Source organism: Notolabrus celidotus, chromosome 14 (genome assembly GCF_009762535.1).
Source record: "Notolabrus celidotus isolate fNotCel1 chromosome 14, fNotCel1.pri, whole genome shotgun sequence".
In the NCBI taxonomy this organism is placed as follows: domain Eukaryota; kingdom Metazoa; phylum Chordata; class Actinopteri; order Labriformes; family Labridae; genus Notolabrus; species Notolabrus celidotus.
Genome location: NC_048285.1, coordinates 9318912 through 9342208, shown reverse-complemented (window position 1 = coordinate 9342208; position 23297 = coordinate 9318912). Strand labels below are relative to the sequence as shown.

Sequence of the window (23297 nt, the reverse complement as noted above, 5' to 3'; positions counted from 1 at the left end):
TCCCTCTTGTATAAATTACCCACCAGGCGACCTACATGCAGGACTGACCAACTCATTTTATATCTTAAACTTGTTTTAGCTCACTTTCACTTTGTTCTGAGGATGTCTTTTTGACGGTGGGTTATAGTCATAGCTCGTACAAAGAGGCTCTTAAAGTCTGAGACGAGTTCTCTGTCTCTGGAGTCATTAAAAATGATGCCCCCTGTGGGTGCTCTGTAGAGTTAACAGTGTTTGAGCCCTTTACTAGACTTCACATGTTTTAATGTGTCCCCTCTGCTTTCATAAAAAGGTATCAAAATACAAAAACAGGATCTTGAGTTTCTTCTTTGTGTTTCCTCAGATTGTTGGAACAGCTTATGAATTTCTCAAATAGAGTAAAAATATTAGTAGAGATCAGATGTGGATACAGGACTTATTGGATTATAAACCATTTGAATGACGAGCAAGCTCTCAGCCAATCAGAGATGAGGTGTTATGCCGTAAATACATCTGTATGAAATTTAACCCCTTATTGTGGGATTTTGATCTCATCTGAAACCGTAAACATGACAGAGAAGATGACTTCAGTCAAAGTCATTTGTGGATATTTAGACAAAACATAATCCACTCTAAAGGTTTATTGCATCAGGCAGAGGATTGTGGTCTGAGGACGTACAAATACATCACAATGTTTACCTCTCTCACCAGCAGCATTCAACCTTCAGACCCCTAAGCTCCATTGTTATTCTTCGGCCCTGCTCATCATGTTCTTAGGCAGCATGCAAATCTGTTATCCTCTTGGTCGGCCACGTTGTTTTTGTGTGTGGCTGTTAGTTGCACTGATGAAAAGACCACCTGTCATCCTCTGGCTCTTTGATTAGATTAGGAAGTCAAAGGGATGGATTAAATTAATATGTCGTGGACTTGGTCCTCATGTTGTGCTTACTGAGTAATTATCAGACCTCTAATCTAGACATACAGGGCATTTCTGAACATCTAAAATCTATAGAAGATCAAACCTTCAGTCAAGATTTTTCATTTTAATCATTTTATAGGAAAGAGATACCATGTATTGGTCCTGATTAACATGAGTGTTGAATATGAAGCTGCTGTTGGCTCTGTGTGGTTGTCAACATGAGAAGCACTCCTAAGTTACATGTTGAAACTAGGGATGGACATTTCAAGCCAAAATACTATTCGATAATCATTGGCATCTATTTGACGATTATTCACACACACCTGTCCCATTAGCAGCCCGTTTGTGTAGCAGTCACGTTAACCAGCAGCAGGACGAGGGGCTGCTAGTAGCGGGCACTGACCATAGACTGTAAAAAATATGGACGTAGTATCCGCGACGTCACCCATCTGTTTCTGAATCGCTGTTTTGAGACCAATCAGCGGTGGCAGCCATATTGCTTCTGTCGAGCCAGTATGACGTAAAGAGGCGGAGTTTGAGCCTCTTAGCCAACAGCTGCAGTGTTCCTGCAGGCAGCTGTGTCTCTCATTGGAAGACTGGTAATCTCAATATCTTCGGAATTGCCGCGTTAGGAAAAGATTCACCCCCCTCACAGTGAGAGCAGTGTTACCCGGCTGTAAACATGTTTATTTCTGCTGTAAAGATCGTCTTTTTCCCATTCATGTGTATGTGACTTCCGGTACTTCCGGAGCCAGCCTCAAGCGGATCCTCGATGAACTGCAGCTTTTAACACTTCCGCATTGGACTCATATTTTTGGACCGGAGGTTGCCGCTTGGCACTGACAGTGTCTGTCTTTATCTTCATGTCGGTGTTTCTGTGACATGGTGTGTATACTTACATTTTGGAAAATACATGTGTAAAAGTGTGAGATTCAGAAACAGAGAAAATCGCTGCGACTGTTGCTCATGTTTTCTTCTTCTTTTGCTATTTAATGCAGTCAGCATTCTTCTTCTTCTGTTTGCTACTGCGGTCAGCAAACAGCTTTAAGACGCTCTATAGCCACCATCTGGCAGGAATACCGTAATACAACCAGGCACCGGTAAAAACGATTGAATATTTTCTCATTTTAAAAGTAAAATTTTCTAAGTAACTCTCTGATTTTTACAAAGTGAATGAATATTCTAAAATCATTGCCCATCCCTAGTTAAAACATCCGGATGTTTGATGGTATTATCTTTAATTCAACCCAGAATAATCGGTTTAAAGTTCATAAGTTACACTCAATGAAGTGGGAAGCTTTTGGGCATTTGAAATGTTATTAGATTTGCAAGTATTGAGTAAAAACCAAAGAAAATGGATACTATACTCTGAAGATTGTATTAAGTAATCACAATTCAACTCGGGCGATGTGCAATTTAAGTAATCTGTACAATAAATTTTCAAGATATTTTGTAAGAAACCTGAATGGTTGACCTAACAGTGGTTCAAGGCTAACTGAAGTTTGAATAAGTCCTCCTCTATTGGCAATTCATTTTTCAGATATTTATAAAGCAGACCTGAGGACACTGTGTAACAGCTCGAGCAAAAGTTTACTTATGCAAAAGTATGGATTACACCACGAGGCAGTAGTGTAAACATCTCCAGAACGACGAAGAGACCACAGGAAAAACTGTGTTTTCTCTGTTTCTACTACTCATACTTTTGCCTTTGGTAAAAATTAACATTTAAGTTGAATTGTAAACAACATCCTTACTTCCACATATAATACTGACATTAAGGCATTTTATTTGCAGAAAATAAACAACTGGGATGCTGTATTTTTTAGACTGGAAATAATATTTTTATGTGTTTAAGTTTGTCTACTGTTTTTATGGTTTTAATTGTTTTACTGCTGCTCTTATTAAGCATCTTTTTCACTGATAAATGGATTGTATTTCAATTTTGTTGTACAATGCACAATGGCAATAAAGATCTATTCAATTCTATTCTATCCAACATATTCCCTTGCCCGACATGATAATGTTAGGATATAAATATTGGGTGAAATAACCCTGTTGTTTAATTGAAGCCTCCACATATCTCAGCATGCTCTCTGACTTTTTTTTTTCCACATTGCTGTAATATGACGTGATTTCACTCCTTGCCAAAAATCAAGCAGCTTTGCTTTGTTTGATGGCTTGTCAGGTGATCTCTAAACCAGTAACTCAGAAAGTAAAATGAGGTGAGCCTTCGTAAAAAATGGAGTAGAAATGTTTACTTGCATATATTTATATTTTTCCAAAGAAGAGGAGAAGAGGGTGAATTTATTTTTCAACAATCGCAAAACAAAGTGCGAATCATAAAAATAAGTATTTTATGCAACCCTCTCTCTCATGTTTTCTACTGACAAGCTTTGTGTTTTCATCGTCCAAGACATAGAACTTTCTTTTTCAGGGTAATGCAGCCTGGCTTGGAACACAACAGTGAAAAAATAAAATGCCCCTCTTTAAATATTTAACAGGCATAACCAGGAGGAAAGCTTGTTACTAAGTATGCAGTGCATTTAGCCATTTTATGACGTCTTGCATCATGGCTCTTTGAGTGAGTGACTATGAATCTAATTCACCCCTGATAAAAATCGGATACGAATGAATACCACAGCTTTGGTCTTGAATGCTAATATGCTCTTTATCCATTTTCACTGAAGGCAGCTCACAGTTTCCAAAATTCAGTGCCGTCTATAGAATCTAAAATAGGCAGGGGTCTCTTTGAGAGGGGGGGTCCAAACTGCACTTTTTGTTAAGTGGATGTCTGTGTTATTTGTAGCCATGGACGCCAAGTCGCTTCTATTCTCATTCTAATTGGAACTGCACCCTCTCTCTTTCTCCCATGGCAGCCCTCATTCCCAGGGTGAGGATCCGAGTGTCCCAGCCTCACACTCAGCCACAGCCACCCAGACAGCCAGGCTGAGAGGAAGAGAGAAAGAGAGAGAGGAGAGTGGAGAGTGGAAGGGAGGGAGGGAGGAGTCTTGTTGTTGAGCTCTATCCCCCGACTGTGTCTGCTATACGTGAGTGGTAGAGCGAGAGAGAGAGAGAGGGAGAGAATGAGATGGAGGAGGGGGGCAAGTGAGGGCTGAGGAGACTGAGGATGGATGGGCAACGGGAAACCGTGCGAGAGGGAGAAAGAGAAGAGTGAGCGTGTGTAGGCTCAGAGTCAGCAGCGAAGACACAGAAAGTCTACAAGCGCACATCAACAAGAGCGCATGAGAGGCAGAGCTGACCGCCGCCAACTCTGAAGACTGACACTCAGTGGAAAGAGACTCAGAGAGAGAGAGACAGAGAACAAGAAGAATCAGCTGAAGAGGAGAGGGACTGAAGACTGAGGACCAGCCTTCCACTAGTTAAAGGAGACACCACTGAGGGACTGTAGCATCCGTCCCCCCAAGCAGCACAGAGGAGCACTGTCTCATCTCGTGCATGCGTTTGTGCCTGCCAACTCCAATTTCACACTCGCCTACTGTTTTTTCGTAGGTTTTGCCCTCTCCACTCCCGAGTCATGATCCCTTGGGTCCTCCTGCTCCTGTGGATCTCTGGACATGGTGAGTTTTCCAGATTAAGTTGCTTGTTTATCGCATCTCATGTGCTTGTGATTGCTATGTGACTTGCCGGCTGGGTTCTGTGTCTCTGAATTCATCTTGTGCCGTTTAAGCTTGTCCTACCATCTGTGTATTTAACTCTGTATTATATAGCAGTCCCATGAGCTGTGTAAAATCTGACGTGATAGAAAAAGAGACAGCAGGAGAGAAAGAAAAAGCCTGTGTGGATGTCTTAGGGTTGAGGAACTAAAAAGAGTTGTGTCACTTTTTCTCTATCGGTGTGCTGTTGGTCAGACCAGACAAGTTAAATACTTCCTAAGCGAGCTTGAAATTCCTGTCACACACACACACAGGCACACACAACCAAATCCTTGTGACCCCAGTCCAGTTCAGTCAAGCGTTCACTCCTGAGTCACATTGTTTTGAACTGACAGCTCTTTCCCCATTGAGTGCAACAACAGGGGGTCCACTCGGAAGAAAAGAGAGAGAAAAAGTTAACGGTGGAGTGATTCAGAGGGCAGACTCACAAGTAAAGCTTGGCACCTCCAGCCCTTTTTGGAAAGTCTGTGCTGTTGTTATTTTTATTCCTAGACAGACTGCTTGTGGACAGAATGAGGATGAATTAGTTGTTTCCCCAGCTTGCCACCAGGTGGTTGTCTTTGGAAAACAATAGAGGTGAAGAAAAGTACAGCGAAACTCTACCTGCGTGGTGTCTGAGCGAGGTACGGACACACACTCATTAGACAGTGGGTGTTTGTCTCTGAGCGTCATGCCAGTCCCACAACATTGTCCTGGTTCACCCCAACCCCCCAGGGTCAGGGTCAATGATACATCCAGCACCTCTATTGAAAGCCTGACCCCGTCACATTAGACCACATTCTAAAGACGTCATGTCTGTCTCTACATGTGTGTGTAGTTGTTTCTCAGAGGGACTTGCAACCTTTTATGATGCAAACAGCACAGAAAAACTGCAAAATCAAGTCTCCTCATTCTGACTTTGTTTACAGTTTTTGCTGAAATTGACATCTTAAAGTTGGTGACACGCTGCTTACACAGCGGCAACAAATGAAACTTGGTAAACAAGATCATTTTCTACAGCAATGAGTTCAGCTGTTTCACATTTTGATTTATTGGATACAATGAAAAAGAAAAAGAGGCACAAACTAAACTCATCAGATACAACAATTTGCTGTGATTACATTTTTTTTATGCTGACTCATTTTTCTTGTAGAAACAAGAAGAAAATGTTGTCATGACTGTTGTCAGCATACTTTAAGAGATGAAGCATTCAAGCCTCTCTCAGCATTTCCGACGTTTTAACAGGCACAGATATCTTCTGCAGAGGGTGCTAGCTTTCCTGTTTTTCTCATGCCTGTGTGTGACCTGGGACACTGACCCGGGTTGTGTAATTGGACCCACAGAGAGGAGAGGAACGAGTCGAGGCATTTTAAGCTTCTTTTTCTGGGTCGTGGCCTTTTGTTGCGTGGCCGTCATACATGGTACTGTGGGTGCTCTGACTGTCCCTGATGTTGCAGCTTTGCTTTGTTCTGTTCTTGTGGTTTTACTGTCAAGTCTCTCTGCACTATGTGTGCTTACTGCGATGCAGAAATACATGATCAGTCATTGGTCTTTTCTCCTGCACTGTGTTAAGCATCTGCTAAGTTTTATTTCCACATCTGACTTCTCCTGCATCTCTGTCACCCTGTGCTGTATATCTGTGTCTCGCAAGTGTATGTTATGAGGCATTAGAATCCACAGAGGAGCTGTGATTTGTTGACACCCAACACTCATTTTTGCTCTCATCCTGGGACCGTAATATTTCCATTCATACATCTTAAAAGGCATAACCAAAGTTCTATAGGAGAAAACAAGACCATATTTTAGACAGTGCCGGCTGGAATGTGGTGATTGCTGTGCATTTCAGCTCACTTGGTTATTACCATAATGTAAAATACTGCTTTCCCTGCCAGGTAAACAGGGGATAACAACCTTCCCTCTCTATGCATGCCTCTGGGGAGGAAAAAGTGCTTCCCTGTAGCTTACTGTTGTTGTACAAATTACGGCTCTGTTTATGTGCCAAGCCGATGTCAGCAGAAAGCTGCGGAAAACAATCTAGTTTTTATGAACAGGGGGACAGAGGGGAGTTGTGGCCATAGCTCTCATATACTTAGAGGCAGCTATCCTGCGAGAGAGAAAGAGAGCGTGAAAATGAGGGAATAAGTAAGAGAGAGGCAGAGAGAAGAGTCAGTTCATATGCAGAGGCGCTGAGCAATTTATTTTCTCACAACTTAGAGGAATAAATGGTCCAGAGCGAGAAAGATAGAGAGGGAGAAGAAGAGGAATGAAAGCCGTTGTGAGATGCTCTTCATACCGACTGTGCTGTTGGCGCATGAACCGTACTTTTTTCTTTTTTTTTTTCCCTGTCACGTCTCCTGCTTGTGACAGATGACACAGCAACAGTCAGGGAGATCTGGGAAAGTCTCCAGAAAACATTCACTTCAGGCCAAACTTGTCCAGGACTTGGTCCATTTCCTTGCAACACCTCCCCCCGATACCCCCCCCCCCCCCCCCCCCCCCCCCTCCCAATCCAATCCATACAGTGTCCGACATCCCTCACATTCCTCCCTTGATTTCCATCCTCACCTTGTAGCGGCGCATTTCTCACCCCTCTTTCCTTCACCGTCCATCTCTCCTTTTGCTTTTTCTCCTTTTACTGTGAGATTCGATGTGATTGAGAACCCCAGGCTCTGTCGGGCAGAGGGTGAAGTATGTGAGAGCATGATGTCCCGGTGGAGGAGGGGCAGTTTAAGAATAGTCCTGTACTGAATGTGCCAGGGAATGAAGAAAATGTGCTAGAGAAAAATCACACATTGTCAATGTTAAGTGTATGGGCTCTCCCCCCCTTCTTCTCCATCTGTGTGTCTCCATCTTTTATGTTTTTTTATTTTCTTTTTCTAAATCACACCTTGTAAAATTAAGATTCAGTCTGCCTGGGCTAGTGGCTTCTTGTTCCTCTCGCTTTGGGACACATAAATCTTGTTTTGGGGCTTTCCCTGACAGGATCTGCCCACTAGGGGCAGTGCTGCTGCACAGGAACTGAATCCCAATCTCCTTACAAATCTCTTACCCTTTTCCTCCTCCCCGTTGCCTTCATTATCTCCCACCCCCTAATATATCTCGTGTCAGAACTCCAGATTTCAGCACCCAGCCAGACTAAGCTGTTTCTTAGTCCTGGAAAGCATGTCTTAGTACCCCCAACCGCCCCTATTTCATTTACTGCTGTCTATTAACTGCTGTCTGACGACTCTAAATCCGCTTTTCATGGGCGGCAGGCTTTGATACATATTTTTCAACCAAAGTATAATTAAATGTCTTTCCAATGTCATGTCTGGATGTGTGGATTTTTTATAGACGGAGAAATCATTCTCGCTTTTCCAAAGGAATAAAAAAAAGAAAGAAATACAGCCCATTACATTACACAACACTGCACAAACAGAAATACCAATTTTCAGCCTCATTATTATGAATGGTTATTTGTAAGCAAGACACTGCTGTCTAATGCACAGATTATGACCATAATAACTCAGAGGTAATTAATTGTTCCCTTTTCGTCTGGATGCTGGAACCAAAACGGATTCTTCTTGCATGTTGTTGTTAGCTTGTTCATTCCAGCTGTTGTGTTCTTAAAACAAGTAACATGACTAACCACCGCAGCATAATGACTACATTTGTTGTGAGAATTGTCTTCATTCTGATTGTACCCCTGCTACAAAATCTTCATAAGGCTGTTAAGAAACACAAAAACGTCCTTGTGCTTGTGCGTATGACTTACCCACTCACCAACCATGACAGTTGGCTTGAGTAATAACTAACCCTGGCTGGATCATGCCATGCAAACGCAGTGACTGACAGATGATGTCATCGGTTCATGATGGAGCCTCGTGGCGTGCAGTTTGTTTTCTTGTTTGTGCTGCATGTCCCATCAAGGCTAGCCAGCTTAAGTCACCTCAGCCGTTGTGACCCCTGCTCATTTCTGTGCCACGATAGATTAAGCCTACTGTAATCCCCCTGAGCCGAGTGCCCTGTTGGATATTTATGGTAATAAGTAAACATATGAATAAATAATCTCAGAGGCTGCTGCTTGACAGCTGGAATTTGTAAGTCCCTATGTGTGGCAGTGGTTATGGTATTAATGAGAGATGTTGTTTCCAAGAAAAAAATCGGTTTTGGTTATGATTCGTTTTTCTCCTACGGCGTCTACGGCCGACAGAAAGTAAACTCATCACTCAATCAAGAAATCTAGGGTTGGAGCTGGCATGTAAGAGATGGCATGTCTTCATCCAAATACACAAATTCTTGCAAAATATTTCAGTTGAAGGAAACATCAAAATAAGAATGTGGATGTAAGTAAGTACAGAATATCCAATGAAAGCAGTTTGGATCAAAGCTTCATTTGGAGTCTGTCAGGATTCAGGTCAGCTGGGGAAGGGATATGATTGGTCTGGAGTGTTCTTGGAAAAACCAGGCAATGATCTCCTGCCTCTCCTGCAGTCACTCAGGCAGTCAACAGAATCAAGCTGTTTACTGTGGGGCTTCATTATCCATCTAGAAGACTCTCCTCAGCCCCAACAGTCTCCTTTTAGTACCAACCAATCAACCCCCAAGCCCCTCATCTCCTCGCTCTCTCCCTGAGACTCTGCCACTGGATCTCATTCCTCGGGGATGAATTTATCCAGATTGGAGCACTCAGCAAAAGGGCATTATCCCGGATTACATGTCTGTTGGGCGGCAGTGTTAAGTAATTCAACCAGATGCTGTAGTGATCACTGGGTCACCTGTGAAGGCAGCCTTAGCATCTGCAATTCTTCATTCAGCTCTTTCCTGCACCTCCATCCCTCTGAGACGTCCTATGTATAAGATGGCGAGAGAGATTGTTGGTGTTGGATGGTTTTTAAAATAGTACAGAGTGTGAGACTACAGCTAACTGTAGAGAAGGGTTCAGAATCCCTCTTTGACCCCAGTCAGGATTTTATTTGGTGACGGATTATGGGATGGATTAATGGCTTCTAAATTGCAGTTTAATGCACAGGAAACAAGAGGCTATGTTTTTCCTGTTAAAGCAACTAAAGGCAGCTCCACAGGGCTGTGTGTTCAGTGGCGGGGGGTGCTGTAAGCAGGGAAGTGGTGGATCATACAATGTTATTTTTCCTTGGAGAGGACAAAGCATAGGCGCAGCGGGGCTAAAAAGAGAAATGTTAGTGTTTTCAGCTTGACTGTGTCTTTTGTCTGCTAATCCTGCCTCTTACCTTAGCCGAGGTTTTGATAGATAGGAGTTTTTTTAACTTGCTTCTGGGATTTGTGATTGCTTGTAGAACACAGGTGGGTTCAAACAATGTAAAAATACAAAGTTTGCTCTTTCCTTGTCACAACCCTGCTTTGAGAAACCTGAGGCATTAATAAGACTTTTTCTTCATACTGTTAAATGTTCAATTTGTTTCACATCCAGCCTTTCACATCAACCCCCCTCCCCACTTTAACTGACTCAAATCTTAACCAAGGAGGAGTGAACTCACTTTCATATTAACACATTTTTCCCTCTCAAAAGGTTTCACTGTGTTAAAGCAGTGAGTTAAAAAAGCTCTACCCGTTATTAAAAAAAACACTAGAGATTCATGGAACAGGAATCTGCTATTGTTAGATATCTGATTTTAGAAATACTGTGCAAGTTGTTTACCTTGCATGGGTGAGACCACTGTGCTTGACTCAACATCTGTCATGGAAACAGGCAAACAAAACAACAACACAAGGTTCTGCAGGTGAAAATGTGAAATGTGTTAATGTGTTGAATAAAAGAAAAAAGGGCTATACATTATCCGTGGCTGTGATGCAAATTACTTCTCATCCTTACAGTTTCTCCCCTTATTTAACTTCCAGGCTGCATTTGTGTTGGCAGTGTTAATAAAGGGAACTATAACCTGGTCTGTAATGTAAATGAAAGCTTGGAGTTGTAATAACAGTAATGAGTCAAGAGAAAAAGTTCATATAAAGCAGTAGCTCTGCTGCTCTCTTAGGCCTGTTTATAAAAACCCTTCATTGAGTTTGATTTCATGCCCAAGAGGGTTAAGGTGTTACACATCCATTCCCATTAACAAAGCTGGTTAGTCATTGCCGTTTCACTGTATTGTATGTGCAGAATTACAAACAGCGGCTTTAATATGAAGATGAAGTGCACAAAAATGAAGTTTTCTTTAATAATTCAGTTTATTAGTCACACACAACTTACCTAATATGCTTTATACTTAAATGTGACACCTTAGCAAATGCAGCTTTAAGTGTGAAGGTTAAGGTTAAATTTAATTATGTGCATGATCTGTGTTGCCGCTGGAGCTGTGTAATATTCACTAACTCCCTACCTTATTATGAAATATGGCCGCTAATGTATTTTTGTTTTATTCCTAAGAGGCTAATGCATGTTCATTAATGTTCATGTAACCTACGCAGAGAGCTTTGCTCCTAAAAAGCAGTGTTTCAAGTCAGGCAGACTCATTTGTATGTGAAAAAGGTTCAACTGGCCGTCCTGGCCTAAAACTTTCTCCCACACTATTCTCTTTGAGGTTGTTATCTGTAGCTAGAAGCCTGAGTAAATCAGCTCTGCAACCCCAAGTTACGATATGTGTCTCACTTGTGCTTGAAACATTTGTGACTAAAGCAGACATCCAATGCATTGACATGAACGTGTGAGGCTGCATCGGATAGAGCCCAGAAGATGCATGTGGTGCTTCAGCGCAGGAGGCACTTGAAAAATTGGGTTGCTGATCTGATAAGGACTTCCTAGTGTTCGCTGGGAAGTTTTTGGGACAGCTCAATATTAAACCTGGACAAACTCACCTCTTTCCCCTCTCCCTTTTCCCCCCTTCCTACTCTCTCTCTGCTAAAGATTCATAACAATGGACTCAATGGCAGATTTTCCACTGTCCACTCTACCAGGGTTCTGTGTGCTTGTGTTTGTGTGTGTGTAGGTGAGTTTGTGTGGCGTCTGTGCGTTTGCTACTGTGCCACGACAATTACAGCTGCAAGCCTTGAATGGCAATATAAATGCAAATCAGCCTTTTAACTTGTACAAGCAGAATCTGGGGAGGGAGAAGCTCCTCACCTGTGGATGTGTCTCAGCCTTCCGTTACAACTGCTGTGCATGTTTCAACAACAGCAATGGCGTGTGCAGACCTTCTGTTTTGTAAGCAAATCTTAAAGGCAGCTGAATGTGACTGCACGGACTCCATTAAGGTCCACTCGTGGGGTGTGTTGTGAAGCACCATGGTGTTAGACAGTAACACATAGTTAGTTGTGTGTTATTAGTTTAGTAGATGCACCTAAATTATCCTCACTGCTGCTAAATGGAAAGCGTCTGTGGGTTCTGTTTAATATAGTAATAGGAAAACAGTTCCCTCTATGGTAGCATACGACAGTGAGAGGCATGGCTTTTTGAAAGGCTATTTGATCTGGCACTGATACCAAGATATGTTTTATTCAGCAAGGCACATCAGTCACAATAGCAGCACAAACTTGCTCCTGATCCAAGCCCAAACTTTTTGAAATCTGCCCAAGGGGGGAATGTGTAGCATTAAGAATGAAAAATGAAACCCTCCCCCAACACTCCCATGCACTATGTAGATTTTTTTTTTCAGCAGATGCCAAATGAGGCTTTGAGCCACCTGCCTGTCCCTCTAAGACAATTAAGCAATTGGGAAGAAAGGGCCATTCACTAGTCAGGATTGCAATGTTAGCATAGGAGCCAGCAACCGCTCCGCACGCCACCCCTCCCCCACAATACACTCTTTCAGCACTACTCATGTTGGCGCCGTGCCAACTTCGTTCCTATTTGAGTATTTGTTGCGGGAAACGCTGGAGCATTTGACACCAGTCTTAGGAAATCTCTGACATGAGATACTTGGTTTGAATGCTGATGGAAAATCCCTCTATTGGTCCCCAGGCGTATTCAGCGTGAGGCCTGTTGCTGTGTGTCATTATAGTTGTTTACGAGGCAAAGCTTTATCCGGCACAGCCATCATACAGACAGACATGCAGTGAAAGACACACATGCATCCGTACCCTCTCTTGCATTACTGAGAGCACTCTGCCAGAGCAGAATAACAAATGAAAAAAGCTATTGAGTATGTGAACACTTACGGCTCATTATTAGTCTGCCTTACATCATGCTATAAATAAAGACATTATTTTGTATTGATTATCAAACAATAATATATTTTCCTATCAAGAAGAATAGCTGTATTGATTGTAACTTTTTGTTTCTGATGATTCTTCAATATGGTGGGGCTTGGATTCTGTCCTTCCACTTTATCACATCACCTATTTTTACATGCAGTAATAATGTGGTGTTATAAGTAGGATAAGCTGAAGGCAAACCGAAGATGTATTTGACACTGTGTCTCTGTCACCACGCACCTTTCAGTGCCACAGCGCCTCTTATATCTTAAGTACATTCTTTTTCCAGCTGTGCTCTTCAAGTAGATATCAGAAACCGGCTAGAGTAAACAAAGAGAATTAAAGTATAATTAATTTTCTAGAGGCCACTCCAATATTCACTTGGCTGATTTGGAGGCTGAAGAGCTCTTGTCGCACTCTCTGATTTTTATTTTATTTTATCAAGTGCAATTTAATATTGTGGAGGCTGGCTTGGGGACTGAAAAAAAATGCTAATGCACATTGGGGAGTTTAAATGATTTGCTATCCTTTCAAATGTGTTGGCAGGGGTTTTCAATCTGGCTGGCGTCCTGGGGGAATTCACAGTGGTCATTGCTCAATCCCTGGGGGACATTAGTGCAAATCACAAAGGAGCACAGAAGTCATTTCAGTTTTCTGCTTTCGTTTGGCCACTGCCCAATGCTAAATGGCAGAGGACTGGCTCACAATACTGGGCAGGGCAAACCTCTCGCCTCCTTCCGTCTCCAACCTTTTAAACCTGATTTAATCAAATCAAAATACCACAGGGCAGACCCATTTGAGACAACCTCAAGACAAACAGTTGAGCAGGAACCAGAAGGCCTTGGGGTGAACCAAGGGCAGGGCCATCCATTACTTTCTGTGCAATGAGGAGCGCAGGGACACGGCAAATGCCTGCGGTGCACTATGATGAACAGACTCCACACCAGGGATTGGATTAGAGAGGCAAGAGGGAGAACCCTAAAAGCCATGTGTACTTATTGAAGCCTTATCTAAAGCGATAATGTTTCTAGAGAAAGGCCCATGTAATGACGAATGAGTGGACAGCGCCCTGTAAAGAACCAACATCAGGTAAAATGGGGATGGAGGATAGGCAGGTCCACTATGGTCAACTCATCTTCCCTTAAAAGCAGGAAGCAGGCCCAGTGGATAGTTACTATAAAATGGACTGTCAATTGCTGGCACCCTGGTTACCCTGCAGTGTCATCATCACAGGTGTATCTATTTTAGAGAGGCTTGGTGCTCAGGTTCACTGTAATTTGTGTCCCATTTCATCACTGATACCCATGAGGCATTTTGGGAAAATGGTAGTAGTGTTATTGCTGAGATGTGTAGCCTTTTAAAAGCACTGCTGTGTAGTGGTGGGGTTTTGTGGTTTATCGAATCTATGTTTGCCCATGCACAGTCTCTACATGTAAAACTCTATTTATATGGGGTAGACAGAAAGAGAGAGAGAGAGAGCGAGAGAGAGAGAAAGTGAAAGTGTATGACAATAGAATTCTCATCTCGAGGATTTCATGAAGTCATTGGGGGGGAAAGTAAAGTAGCATTCAGCCAAAGTCCTGTTCCATTTTTTTTCAGAATGACTAGAGGATTTTCTTCCCCCTAGAAGGCAATGTTATCATACATTAAATGGATGATGGTAATGACAACACAATTGAAGGAAAACAAAGTCGTCTGGGGCTTGGGAAAGGAAGTGAAAGGAGAAGAAAGAGCAACAATGAAAGAAAAAGAAAAAAAGGAATCTCCAAAGGAAAAGCATTCTTATCACAAATTAAAACATATCTGCTTCTTGCAGCCCTAATCCTTAATGCCAGTGTATTAGCTGTCTGAGTAGAGTATTTGTGCATATGTGCAAACAAGCACAAATGTGATAATTCCTCACTTTCGTTGTATGCTAATTTTATTACCTCACATTGTGTGCCTATTGACTCTAAACAGCTTTGGTTCAAAGTACTTATCAATGTTTTTTCAAAGGACACCAAGAGGTTGTTTTTTTATACGAGAGTAGAAGAATTAAAATATATATTTATAGTAACGGTTTTTAAAAATGGTTAAATGGTAAATGGATTGCACTTTTACAGCGCCTTTTGGTCTTCCAACCACTCAATGCTCTTTACACTTCTGCCATAGTCACCTTTTCACACACACACACACACACACACACACACACACACACACACACACACACACACACACACACACACACACACACACACACACACACACACACACATTAAAACACTGATGACATAGGATGCTATGAAAAGTGCCAACCTGCTTATCAGGATGTAACCTAATCACAATCAAACACACATTTACACGGTTCAGTCTTTTTTTTCATTGGCACTTGAGAAACTGACTGACTGTTGACTGGATGAGTCGGTGATTCTGCTGCAGACCCACAGAAAGGTGCACAACCTGCCCGAACTCTGTCACAGCCATCCCTAAGGTACACTTGTGTGAAGTTTAGCTTATTCATACTGCATGGGATGTACTCTGGAAAGTCGATGTATCCGTCCTTATCCTGTGTGACATCAGCACAGCAGGACATTAAAGATGCAGAAGGGCATCTAAAGATGATGGTGGCAGCACACAGTGGGATGTTCAGGGGTGTCACCAGTCCCCTCATCACTTCAAGTGCGTGGCCCCTGAACTTTCACCAAGTTATGATGGTGAATTATTAACTAGACTTTCATTTAAGGATCAGTTAAATGTGACCCAGCTGAACAAACTCCAACAAAGCCTCAATGGAGAAATAGAGAAAGTATCTTATGAGATGATGTTGTATCTACTGAAGCCCAAAGGGTGCCCTCCAGATGGGTGCGCTTCACACTGAGTGGAGAGTTAATGGCTTGGAATCTACTGTCAGTCCTCATCGGCAGGCTCTCTGTATCTGCTTTATGCTTTCATATTGCTGCTTCGTCCTTTTAGAAAGCTAAATTTGGTGGATTGGACGGATTGATTAAATATAGAACATTATACATTTGAGCTTGTGTATGAAGCTAGAAAGTATCAGATCAGTCGTATGGTGTAAAACCTTTTATATTCATAATACATTTCAAATTCAGAGATAGTGCTATGTGTGGTCTCGGGCATTAGCTGAAGGACAATCATTAAATTAGAGCCTAGTGTTGGTCTGGGGATCAGTATTGTTGTTTACTCCAAAGCAGACATCTCTTAGCTTCTCCCTCAGCTCTGATCCTTTTGATCATCACCTCCATATTGGATATAAAATGGAGAATGAACAGCTCTGCAATACAAGTGACTTTCAGAGTTCTGTGACTCTTTGAAGGCTGCCAAACAAGTGTCTTTCATCTCAGGAACCAGCAGCCGCCTTCTACAAAAGGAGAACAGGACAAAATGAGAGAGAAAGTATCCAGGGCTTGGAAATGAAAAAAAAAAGTAAAGATTGTAGGGTCTCTTTGTGATAGTATTTCCTCTAAGGCCTCCTGTGAGGGGAATGACATGTACTTTACACAGCAGTGATTCTTCTGTCATCTGTCAAACATCCTGAGCCTGAGGAAGGATTGGGAACAAAAAAGAGCTGCTTTATCAGGCCCAGCAGACTCTTTGCTTTCTTAAAAGTCTGGCTAATTTCTTAGTTACGTAGTTAATGAGGCGACAAAACAAAAATGTGATGATGCATGAATGGGCCTCAACAAGAAATCTAGACCGAATATCTGAGACAAATTGGTGCTTTTGAAATCTGTCTCTAATTTGATTCACCTGCCTCCTTCACCAGGAGCCATTATATCCTTCTTTTGTGTCAATACACAAGTGGTTATCATGCTTTTAAGAATCCAATATTGTCAGCGGCTAATGCATTACATGCATCATGTTGATCTCAACAACAAAGATACAGACTATTTGTATTGAGCGAGCATAATAGGACTGGAATTAAAAAGAGAGAAGATGAAGGAATGAGTGAATGACCAAGTTTTGTTGTTAAAGAGCCCACAATGGGGGAAAAAATAAGAAAAAAGCTCATACTTCCTGAATAGGTTATCCTTGAATTAATGATGGAACAAGAGCAGTAGTGTGTCCCCACAGAGACATGAACCAGATTTCAACCCAGGGCTCCCTAGAGGTGAGGGCCAGCATCTCTGTGACAGGACATCTGGTCCCTGAGCATGGCCACCAGGGGGTCCATGTCGCTACCTTAATTGTAATGTCTCCCTCTTCCTCCCTCGCAAAAACTAGGGCAGCTCTCCATAAAAGGAGAGGAGGAAGGGGGGAGCCACTATTTGCAGGGCCGTGTCGGCATGCCACATCATTTAAGCTGACAGCTCTAATAAATTACAGCAACAGATCGCTGTGAACAAACAAAGCTTAATGGAAATAAATAGAGAATTATCAGCCAAGAAATAAAAGGAAAAAAGAATTAAATTAGTGCAAAGAGGGTGGATGAAAGGATGTCAGGCCTGCATAACACAGGCATTAAATGGGCAAATTGCCACTTTGAAAGATAGGAAATGTTTCGTTCTCATCATTGCTTCTGTTGAAAATGGAGAATAATGAGAGAATCCCTGAGCAGGCCTAACGCCCTCGTCCCTTATCTGACTCTTTAAAATACCCCTCCATTACTTTTCTCCTTCCCATCTCCTTGTTTTGCCTTTAAAAAAATGCTCTATAGGACTCAGGTTCCATCAATGCAGCCAGGCCAGAGAGAGCCTGAGACCTTTGTTGTTCCAATGCTTAGGCAAGTGGAAGAAACAGCAAGAGATGGGAGGAAGACGAAATAGTATGTCAGGGGGAACGTTAGTCAGGTGCTATCAGTATGAGAACTGTCCATCTAGGGGACTCTTGAAAGAAAAGAAGGTCCCAGAGGTCCCAAATGACTACTCCAAATATGTGACCAGTCTTGGGGACAAAAAAAGCAGAAGCTAGTACAGCGAGGCAGAATGTCAAGAAGGTCCCAAAATGTGAAATAACCCCATGAGAACCTGAGCTGCCAGGTGCACAGTTAGTGTTGTTAAACTTAATTTGAAAGACTGAAAGCTCCCAGCTTGGCAAAGTGAACACAGCGTCTGAGAGAAGACAGGGATCAGAGTCTGAATCGTGGCTGAGTCATATCCCTTTGATAGAATACAGCTAATTGAAGCAGTCCTGGGTGAGTTTAATAATTTGGCTCCATGGAGAGCGAAGGTCAATCACAGAGGTTTTCATCTATCCTGTGTAACTTTCTACAAAGGCTCTCTGTTTTATTTTAAATAATTTAGAAACTAATGAATTTGAATTAATTACATTGTATTAATAACGTTGGAATTAGTTTTCATGAAAAAAAAAAGCTTTCCTCAGCATTGTTAGCAATGATATCTGGCCTTTTAGAAAAGGCTTTCTGTGTACGTTTAATCAGGTCCCAGAAGTAAGAGACTGAGGTAGTGAGACTGCCATGTTGCTTTTCTGGAAAATAAAAATCGTATGGTTCTGAGTTTTAAGTGCAGTGGTTGAAGATGCCACAGGGGTGCTGTTGTGTAGCTGAATTAAACAGCAAAGCATCTTAGCCCTGCAGGGAGGTCCTTAACCACAGGCTGAAGTTTTCTCCATCCCACTTTGTTAGCCGGAATGTATTGGACCTGAGCCAAGGTTAGCTCGCGCCACAGACGTAGCATCCCATTGCTTTTATAATGAGCTCTGAAAAAACAACTCAAGAGGTCAGACACCACGAGACTCTGATGAAAACTAATTGAGAATGTCACTCAACAACAATAAACCAATAAGTAGAACTGCTTCCTCTTTATGCATGGGAGCTGTTTGAATAAGCACTTAAAGTGGAACGAGGAGGGTAACTAGGGGAGAGGGGTGTGAGGCATAATAACTGTGCCTGGGGGATACTGTGCGCCCTGCTTTTTCAGCCACAGTTTGTCTGTGTTTATGTCCCTGCATACTCCCTCAGTTGTGTGTTGTTTTGCATGCACCTGCGTGCGTATGCATGCGTTATGTGTGGCATGTACTCCCCGGAGTTTGTGCACTTAGTCTTTGTGTGTATGCTTGTGTGTTGAGTGTGAAGAGACCGCAGAGAGCCGTCCAACAGAGAGCACTGCATTTTCGAAAGGTGCCAGAATGAGTTTGTCACAGAGAGCGTAAACTTGAGGAGAAAGGGGACTGCAGAGAGAGAGAGACTTTCCCCAGGCACCCAGAGTCTGTCAGACTGATTAAGTCACACGGCTGGAGTGAGAGTTGGGAAACTGAACCAGAGCATGCTAGGGGAGCATGCTATGACAGCAAAGAAATAAAGAAATAAATAGCAACATGTAAGTATTAACACGACTGCACGTCACATGTGCACTTACTTATACCTGACCTCTGGGACTCATGCTGTACACCAGCATGCATCCCTTCATCCCACCCCCACTTCTAAGCTTATTCACCCTCAGGCGACATAAAGCAGGTCAGGGGCATCTTAAAGTTCACAAAATGCAACATGACAGGACAACTCTAACATATGCCTGTGTGACAGTGGAGCAAATAGATGACTGATGGCAGTGTACTGTGTCTTAAGGGGAAGGGGGAAAATGTAGTGTAAGGAACACATATTCTCTCAGTTACTCTACTGCTGCTCTCAGGTTTCACTCAGACGGTATATGTAAGAAGATTGCAAGTTTTGACTTGAGAATGTATGGATCTATACTTCGGACTGAAAAGTGAACACATAAAACATCTGCCCACTCACAGGCCTGGCCTGTCTATCACAGCGGCTTTATTTGCCAGAAATGCCAAGAACCTTTGAACCCGCCAGAAAGAATGGCAGACTACCATTCCACAAGGCCCTATCATCCACCAGACTAAAAGATGAGCTCTCGTTCTTTGTTCGGGGGACCCTGACTGCTCTGAAGTGCCCTTCTTGCTCTCTGTCTGTGTATATCCTTCTCTCCCTGCCACACTGAGGACCACTGCAGACTTGTTGGTATATAGCAGAAGGGCAGCATCATTAACAATACAGACGGCTACCCACATGGAAAACTTTTGGCAGCGCAAGTGCAAATGAGACAAGAGCTGGAGAACTGCTTCCCCGTAATGCCATCAGTGAAGCCAGGTACATGGTTGTTATTGCTCACTAGCTGGGAATGTAAAAAAGGCTGCCATCTCAACTTTGTCCTCCCACGACTGGCCACCCCCGTACTGAAATTAACATCACTCGTCCTCTCCTCCACAGGCTCTACAGTCCCACTGCTATGCCAAAGCACAATCTATAGCACCTCTAGCAGCAAATGCTAATTGCTCACTATTCGTGGAGAGAAAAGGGCTCCCTGAATTAAGAGTCATTTAGTGGGAGACTGAGTTCAGCACAGCACTGCGATGCCTACCAGCTAATGTCTCTGCTATCTCGCATAAAGCTCTAAAAATGTAGTGTTGAGTGAAAACGGGCTCTCTCCACATTATAATGCAAATTCAAACCTGTGCTTAGCTTCACAGGTAATTACTGTGCCAGAACAAAATAGCACAGTTAATAGGTTCAAAGTATTTCATCAAACAAGAAACAAGAAAACTACCTTTGTGAGAAAATGTTGCTTTTGTCTGTGTTCAGGGCCCAAAATCAATGTGTACTAAACAGCACTTTGGTCTTTGCACAGATTTTAATTTGTCAGACAAGAACTTGATTCAGCTGTGTTTCTTTCAAAGGGAATTGAAACAAATAGATTTCTCAGTATTGAGGAGCACTGCAGGAAGTACCCCCCCCCCCCATAAGAGGGGAAACAGAGCAAACAGTGGGGGCAGTGTGCACGTTTGATCAAGGGCATGTCTATGTTGATGACAATAAGAAATCTGCAGGCTGTCCCAAGAGTGTTGTAACCCTACCTTCAAAGTACTCTTGTTTTTCCTTTTCCAACATCCTCTGTCTGCTGCTGTCTTTCATTGTGTTGACTGTAGCTCTTATTTGTTGAGATCAGACAAAGCCTCACAGAACGGGAAGTGCTGATTAAACATTTGATGCCTTTTTTCTTTGACTCAGTGCAGATAGGCAAAAAATAAACAAGAGAATAAATGACAATACAAACACGTTCTATAGACAACATCTAGCACCTATGTAAAACTGCAGATAAACATCTGTGATGTTGTCATTGAGTCCGCACAGTGTCATTTTGAATATTCCACAGTGAGTGCATGTGCATGCGTGGGTGTTAGGTGGAGATCTGATAACTGTGAGAGGACAGCTCCTCTTTCTGGTCCCTCCCCAGTTTTCTTAAGGCCATTCACTGACACTCTGCTGTGCCCTCTGTCTGAGCTGTATCAGCAAGACAGGCATAAAGAGCAATCCTCTATGACTGGGACCGACCCCAGTGCTGTTTCTGGGTCAAGGTCTGGGCTATTGACACCAGCTGGGTCCCTCTGCCACTTGCAATACATACTGGGTTAGCAACATACAACCGCAGACAGGGTGTGGATGTGAGGATGCAGGAGATTGTGACAGACACTTGAACAGCACTTTGATGGTACCAAAGAGCTCTCTGATGTATCTATCCATCCATTCATTCATGCACTAATTCATTTATACCTCTATACTCATCCATCCATCTACAGATCCATCCTATTCATACATCCAAGCATCCATCTATCCATCTATCCATCCACCCAGCTATCCAGCTATCTTGCTATCTATTTCTCTTTCTATGTGACCTTGTATTTAATTGGATATCTCCTCTAGGTGATGATAGCCTAATCACTTTAATTAGGCAGATACACTGATGTGTATCAGTATACAATTAAGCCCAGTGTTTTTAACACATATAGGCTTAATTAGGAACCATTTACAATGTTAGTGCCTTAAATAAGGGTTTCATTAGGAGTACAATTAGGCTGTAAGCGCTTGCAAATTAGAAGTACCTCAATTTTTTAAATATCGGTGCCTCAGCCTTATGATGGAAGGCAAACAGCATTTTGCAAAAAGTTTTTGAACTCTATAGGAAGGAAGATTATCCAAGCCATTCAAATATAGGCAAATCATGCTTTTTTAAAACCATAGAGTGATCATGGAAACCTTTAGTTTGTCTACAGAAACAAGCCAGAGGTTTTAAACGTGTGACCTTACAAGGACAAAAAGAAACCGCTGTTTAATTAGAGCTTTAACAGATATATTCATCCCGAAAATTACTTTAGACAACATTGTTCAGGGGTCACAAAATCAAATTTTTTTGGACTTTCTGAGAGTGCCAATTTTGTATTGATTTGTATTTGTCTGTTGGGTTATGCTGCACATGTTTGGTGATGAAATGTTGGCTTTAAAATGAAGAATAGTTCAGAATACGATACAAAAGAACAACAAGAAAAATCTTACCAACAATTTTGAGGTGCAGTGGGTTGCCTTTGATGAACATTTAATTCAAGTGAGGAAAAAAACCAGTGTAGAAGAAAAATATTTCACCTATGCCGGGGCAGAAACACTGGACTTGTAGCATCACTAGTGTAACAAAAATCTGAACGTCTAATCAATTATTTTACTTAACGATTCAACAGAGACATTCTGTTTTTTCAAACCTTTAACTGGTACAGCACTGTGTATTTACATGTTCAGTTTCACTGTCAGCTGGTCAATAAAACAATACAACACAGCAGTGTAATGAAAAGAATATGCCCACTGAGCCAGACACGGAGCCATAGAGCCAACTCCACTCTTTAATCCAGGCACCCCTTTTTCTCTCGCTTCTCCTTGCAGAGTGCTCTGAACCAGCTGCGAAATTGAATTTTCCACCCCTGTGTGTACGTGAACCAGCCAAGCACTGCATTGTCAGAGTACTCAATTAGCTCCCAAGGCGGAAGCCAAAATGTTTTCCAACAGCAAATGTATTCTTCACAGGGCAGCTCTCATTAGCATAATGCTTCTATTCCTATAACGCACAGAGTTAGAATGCCTTCCCAAGGTTGAAAACAAAACCAGCATAACAGCCTGAAGCTTTAATATCACTGTCCCTCCATGCCATATCATATCGTGCTCACGGGTAGTGTAGCCTTCAATGAGGAGAAATGTTAACCTCTGCTAAGAATTTCTCATTAATACTTGCAAATACCCTTCCTGGTGTGTTGCAACATCCAGTATGATTCTGCAAAGACCTGCATTCCTTTCCTTCTCATACTAAGGGCTTTCATCTGGAGATCACTCACTTGACTTCCTCATGAACACAGATGCTGACATGATGTCCTATTTTTTCACTATAAAAACTAAGCACAGAGAAGCAGCTCCTGTACCGAGCTGTAAAGACAGTATAATGCTCACTGAAAGTTGTTGTAAGTTTGCAGAAAATGAATCATGTTGTTTACTGAATACGCTGACATTGAAACAGTTGGCTGAAGCATTAGAAATAATCTGCGCTGACAAGTAGCTGAACAGTTCTCTGACAAAGTGACATTGAAGTCACACAACATAAACTTTTTTCTTTTTTTCCAGCTGAACTGCTGAAAGGTTGCAACAGAAGTGAAAACATGAAGACAAAAGTGTTTCTCAACAACTGCTGACACTCGGTAGCATTAGCAACTAATCTCACTTGGAATCTGTGCACTAACTTTAATTTGACTAAAGTGGGACTGTTGCAGTAATACAGCATCTTTGGCACAGGTAGACTTACAGTTAGGGGCTTGTAATCTAG

The 23297-nt window shown here is 42.3% G+C and overlaps 1 protein-coding gene across 13 annotated transcripts in view; it reads left to right on the top strand.

The window, feature by feature from the left end:
- The window catches only part of kirrel3b (kirre like nephrin family adhesion molecule 3b), a 195460-nt gene that overhangs the window by 24046 nt on the left and 148117 nt on the right, over positions 1-23297 (top strand). For 9 of the 13 annotated variants that reach the window (XM_034701382.1, XM_034701388.1, XM_034701387.1 and 6 more), the window contains exon 4: positions 3772-4473. The exons of 1 other annotated variant lie outside the window; for it this stretch is intronic. In XM_034701382.1, the coding sequence (XP_034557273.1) occupies positions 4431-4473 (43 nt within the window). In that variant the 5' untranslated portion in view covers positions 3772-4430. The remainder of the gene's footprint in view (positions 1-3771; positions 4474-23297) is intronic. 3 more of the 13 variants (XM_034701378.1, XM_034701375.1, XM_034701376.1) reach the window with 1 other exon arrangement.